The 6,000-nt window shown below is 39.7% G+C and overlaps 1 protein-coding gene across 1 annotated transcript in view; it reads left to right on the top strand.

The window, feature by feature from the left end:
• Nucleotides 1-943: 943 nt before the first annotated feature.
• The window catches only part of LOC111224922 (round spermatid basic protein 1-like protein), a gene marked incomplete at its 3' end in the record, with an annotated part of 30,391 nt that continues 25,334 nt past the window's right edge, over nucleotides 944-6,000 (top strand). Inside the window, exon 1 of the mRNA XM_022749619.1 lies at nucleotides 944-1,691. Within this exon, the coding sequence (XP_022605340.1) occupies nucleotides 944-1,691 (748 nt within the window). The remainder of the gene's footprint in view (nucleotides 1,692-6,000) is intronic.

Raw genomic sequence — 6,000 nt, 5'->3', positions numbered from 1 at the left:
AAGTCCAGACATAGAACCCTCAACTAAGTCAGAGAAAATGTGAGTCCAGAAATAAGTTAATATCTAAAATAAAACAATTAATTGTTTATCATTTAAACTAAAGCAAAACATTTTAACATGATAAAAACACTTAGTGTAACCATTAAAATCACTTGAGTTTGTCTCTTTTTTTTCATTTCACCCAGTTTCAATCAAATCATAAACAGCTTTTTAAAGGTATTTAGGGATAATGCTGAGATTATTAGTATATTAACTGATTAGTTGTTTGACAGGAAATTAATCACCAACAAATTTCCTCATTAATTAATGTTTCAGTGTTTTATAAAGCAAAACAAAACATCCTTTGCTTTTAGCTTCTCAAATGTGAGGATTTAATTTTTTCCTGTTTTATATCAACATAAATTAAATATCTTTAGGTTTTAGATTGTTGGTTTGACAACATGCAGTCTGAAGGTGTCACCTCAGACTCTGGGAAGTTGTGAATGGCATTTTTCACAGTTTTCTGACAATGTGTACTCTCAATTAGGATTTCACATAATAAGCATATCAGATTATAAAATAAAATGCACAGTTCTAGATTGGTCTACCCAATAACCAATTAAAATTGGCTCCACCTACACCACTTTTGGTGATGGGCATTTTTCATTCTTTTCTGACATTTCTACAGGGAACAATTAATCAAATAAAATGATTTAGACCCAAATAATGTGGCGCAAACTTGTGGCTGTGTGAGCCTGAGTGACTGTACCCACCACTGAGTAAAGTGGGTAGGTTGCTAACCCATTTTGCACACTGACTGCGAGTTTGCTTGAAGTCTTGCTCTTTATTATTATTTCACAAAATACATTAACAGTAGGCTACATACACAGCTGCTAAACCCCACCTTTGGTTTTTCCCTCTCCATCTGTCAGTCAAGCCTTAATCCCGCCCTCTCCCTGTCCGCATGTCAATCAAACTTCAACTCCGCCCCTTCACTGCCTGCTTGCACGTCGCGCAAAAAAACAGCAGCGACGGCCGTTGGGGGAAGAGAGTAAATAGAGAGAGAAGCCTCAAGATGGCTGACTCGCTGGGCACCGTTCACCTCACCGGAGCTGCGGCTACTGCGGTAGCCCCCGCGGTCGCCTCCGCCAAAAGCCCGCTCGTCAAGCCGACCGAGTCAAAGGGAGCCCCTGACAACCGCTCTCAGTCTTCCCGGGATTTCAACCCGCCGCCGCCCAAGAAGGTCCGAGTCGAGGAGAGGAGCGTTAAACCCAAAAAACTCAGCAGGGAAACAGGAGTGGGAGGCAACGGTAGCGGCAAAGAGAAACTCCAGCAGCCCACGAAGCAGCAGAGTTATGGCAGCAGCGCGGGTTTGTGGAGCTTCAGTCCGGTTAAGACGAGCAGCAACAACCCTCCGGTGCCTGCTACCGGTGGATCTCAACCACCGACAAACACACACAAAGTCTTCAAACAGAGCGATTTCTTTCTCCACAAAGCGCCTTCCACCTCCAAACCCAAGAAACCGAGTAAAGATAAACAGCAGGAGAAAGAGAGGGAGAAGGGGAAAGGAGGCGGAGAGGAGAAAAAGAAACATAAACTGATGTTGACCTCCGGACCTGGGAGCAACGTTAGTAACAACAACGATATCAGCAGATTTAATTACATTTCTGCAGTGAAGAGAGAAAATGGGGAGGTCATGTTGCCACCCAAAGGTAGGCCATCATAGTGTATTTTCTTTGGTTAAAATTGACTTTAAACGTGAAGCAAATTCATAAAGTTTGAGTTGTGTTTATTATAAGTAGGCACGAGTTCTGTCCTTTTATAGTAACTTGGCTCGTCGTAGATTCAGCCACTTGGGATATGAACATGTGGCCCGGAGTGTGCAGTTGTCTGCCTTCTAATTTGCTTCGGACAGTCCTGTTTTCGGACTAGCTTCTGTTTAAAAGGCGCTCCTAAACGTTGTGTAAGAGCCCGTGGAATGCTCGAGAGTTACTCCATTACACATTTGTTCGCCCGGGGAAATGTTTACATCGAGTTGAGTGGCTTTAAAACCCAGTTTGGTCGATGTCTGTACGGTCTCTGTCTGCCAGCTTTCATCGCTTGTTCACCCGCTCGTGAACCCTCGAGCTCCTATACAGCGTTCCAGGGCAGTAGTCGCGCGACCTTGTTGTTAGATTGTAACCAGCTGCTCTCGTGCTGCTGCGGAATTGTTACGTAGTTACGTCCTATTGACTAAATATAGCGTGTTTAATTCACATACGTTTAACAGTATGCTAATGTAATATATACATTCTAAGATGTTATAAGCTGCAAAAACAAGCTATAATCTGTCATGTCAGCGTAACGATTGAGGAGGATTGTTGGTTATTCTGTAACATAAATGCGCATGAAATTATTTTATTTGCCATTGGAGCTGTGTATGTATTAAAACTACACGCCGCTGTCATAACAATATGACAGCCGCCCGCCATTATAGTGTAAGTGTTGTTTTGGTAGAGCACCACGCCCCCTTCTGTAACCTCGGGCTGTATGGGAAACAGACACAGAGCTCCCTGGCTTGTTGATACTCCATGTTTTACAGTTGTAGATGCAAAGCATGTTGTATTTCATTCTACCACTTCTCCACTAATTTGCTTTACATCTGAAACCTTTATTATCACACTGTAGTGATTAGACTTTGACTCTATTGACAACAGCAAGTGCAACTACATTATTGACTCAACCCCCCACATTTAGTTTTTATTTGAGTATGACCACTGGTGTTGCTAAAATGTCTTTTATGTGCGAGAGACCAGGAAAAAGCACAAAAAAATTAACAGTGGTCTGCTAAATAAATTATGAAGTATTGATCCTTTTTTTCTATAATGCAACCTTCTAAGAACAAAAAATACAGCATTTAATATTTTAAAAATGTTAAACAATAACTATTTATTATAAAGCTTTTTACAATATTGTAATTCTCAATATACCAGACAATACATTATCTAGTCAAATTACTCAATCATGTTACTAAAAAGGTGTTGTATAAAAGCAAAATTTACAATATACAGGCTACACAAATTCTTTGTCATACATACATATCACATCAATCATATCACTTTATTTATTTATTTCACATTATAAAGTAAAGAAGTGCCGTATATCATCAACATACATGTGGCTCAGTATTATTGTACAGATAATTGTACAATAGACATTATAGATATCAGGCCATTTATAAAATTATATATATAGATATAGATATATTCTGGCACATGGAATTATTATATTCAATTAATCCAACTATCACAACATTAAAGCCAAAAATGTCTGTCTTAAGATGGTCTCATTAGTGGACCTTGTTTTTTTTGGTTTATTGTTTTTTCGTGTTTTTGCTTTTATGGGTGTTTTGTCATGGTCCCACCAAGGCAGTTTCTCAAATCTTGGCATGTGCACATTTGTGTTGGTCAGCGCATCTAAATGTCATTTGTGTGTTAGTGTTTAGATGTGAGCAGGAACACCGAGTGGACACATGTGAGATTGTGTGAATGCATGATGTCACCCTTTTCCAGTTGGGTAGTTTAAGAGGTCATGACATGCTCTGAACAGCCACTGCAGTCAGCGAGAACACCACAGCGTGACATGTTGTTGGCCTGTAGCCCTAACACACTATCAGAAACCCTTGTCTTGTAAACAGGTTGTGCTGGATGTCAGTTTTGTTTTATTCAGGCAAAAAGGTGGCAGGGAAGGGATTTCGTAACAGCTAAAGAATATTTAAAAGGGATTTAAAAAATTGTGAATGTTAAATAAACTCTGTCTCTTAACTCATTAATGAATACATTTTTATTGAGCAATCATAACACTAAAAATCAATTAGTTTAGTTTAACTACTTGTAAGTTTGCAGGTAAGCTTTTATTTGCCTATTATGTTAATTTAAGAACTCTTCATGCTGTATGCAAGCTAGTTAAGAATAATTACTCATGACTTCACTTCACACAGAGAATCCAATCATACCTGAAGTCATCAGCGATCTTGTAGAAGTCATTCATAAGGTGGTCTTGTCACTGAATTGGAAGACACTTCAGTCACTGAAAGATCACACCATTTTCATTCTGGGCCCGACTGAGAACATTTGGATGCAGCAAGAATTAAGATTTAGTAACAATGCTTCAGCAGTGTCACTGAGGTGCTCTTGAGCAAAACACTGAACCTCTGATTGTTATTGATAGCTGCTCAATGGCCAGCAGCAGGAGATTGTAATTATACGGAATAGCTTCAAATGCAAAGATGAGTTAGTATATGAACATGGACCAGAGTGTTAATGCACATTAATCCCGAGCAAAATGATTTCAAAGATTAAAATGCTCAGGTGCTGAGTGGCTGGCCGGCTGGCCCAGTGGTTAGACAGACTGCTGTAAGGACATGAGTTTGAGGCACGGTGCTGGGAAGTGTCCTCGAGCTAGCGAGTGAGTCCTGCCAGCTTGAAGAGCGCTGCTGAGAAGCCGAACTGTGCTCTGACCTTCCTGGGAGGAAAGAATTTTTCTGCAGGGATCCAAAGAGTATCACATCATCACAGTGATATTAGTGGTGGGCTTGCTGTTGGAGCGAGGCTGAAGGCAGTGGCCAGGGAGCAGTGACTCCTGGTTACATTTGGTACTGAATAAAAATAAACATGCGTCTGAGTCTGTCGCAGTGAACAAGTGGACCAAGACAAGGAAATTATAATAAGACAAATGTAAATATTAATTGATAAACTGTGCAGGTTTGTCTGATATATAAGACATTCTTGTTTTATTCTAAGGTCATGAGTTTAATCCTTGCTGGCAAAGTGTTTGGCTGTTTGACCTGTTGTTGACACCCAGTGTATTTACATGCAGTCTGATATAATTATATGAAGTGAAGTGCTGCCAATAATTCAAGTGGTGAACACTTTAAATGGATTATCTTACTCACATTCAAGCTGAATTCAGAGACATCATAACTCAATTAATGAAGCTGTAATACTTGCCAATGTTTTAATCACTAGTTGTAGTATAAACCTCTTAGCCTGTTTATTTTTTGGGTTTTGATTCATCACACATACCGCATAAGTCACAGGTTAAGGCTGATGCAAACACCTTATTTAAAAAAAGTATAATATGGCAAGTTTTTCTACTTACAGCTTTCAAGCCTTTCATGTTACAACTATTGTCACAAATAACAGGAGCTTGCATGAAGGTACTCTATAAACACAACAACCTGGAAAACGTTGACAAAGTCCATTTAGTTTCTTATTATTCACTATTCCAGTTTCCTGTTGCCCGAGAGCGTCTATTGTTGTGGACATCATTCTGAAAAGTCATGTAAACCTGGGTTATTAAGGAAGTCTCGTTACTGTGAGTTGTGTAAATGTCTGAATTGCAGTAATTAGGTTATTTGTGCGCATGTAAATGCACTATTCTGACAGAATCCCTTACGATGTCTGGGACTATTTGTCTGTGGCCAAGTGTAGCGAGGGGGGAAAAAGGGAGAGAAAGTGAAGCTTAGCTGCAATCAGCACCCAATTAAGTTGCTGTCGGCTGGGTCATTTGTTTGGTCTCAAAAAAATTACAAAACTCATAACTCTACATGTACTATAGCAGTGCAGAAGAGTGCCAAAGACTTTACAACCTTTTTGCTTGAATGGTGAAGCATAGATTTTCCACACCAGCAGGGGTGAACTGACCATCTTACATTAGCAGGATTTTGCTGGGAGGCAGGTCTGCCTGTAGTCTGAGAGTGCAGCAACGCTGATGCAAAAACATCTGAAAATCGGTTGTGCTTTTTGGTTTTCCTTGGCCAGCCAGCTGCATGCAGGAGAGAGACAGTCATACAATTACTCACTTCTGAGGAACACATCTTTCCTTCCCTATCATCTTCAGTTTAATATATATTTGCTGAGCTGCTGATGACAGACCAATAATCAAAAATTATATATACGTCTTACCACAGTATGTTCTGAATTTAACTGTTTTTACCATATACATCCTTAAATATGCACATGCATATCATAGGCCTGTATG

This window comes from Seriola dumerili, unplaced genomic scaffold (assembly GCF_002260705.1).
Source record: "Seriola dumerili isolate Sdu_G_001 unplaced genomic scaffold, Sdu_1.0 BDQW01000138.1, whole genome shotgun sequence".
Lineage (NCBI taxonomy): Eukaryota > Metazoa > Chordata > Actinopteri > Carangiformes > Carangidae > Seriola > Seriola dumerili.
Note: the sequence above shows the minus strand (reverse complement) of the source record. Positions and strands in the feature narration are given on the sequence as shown.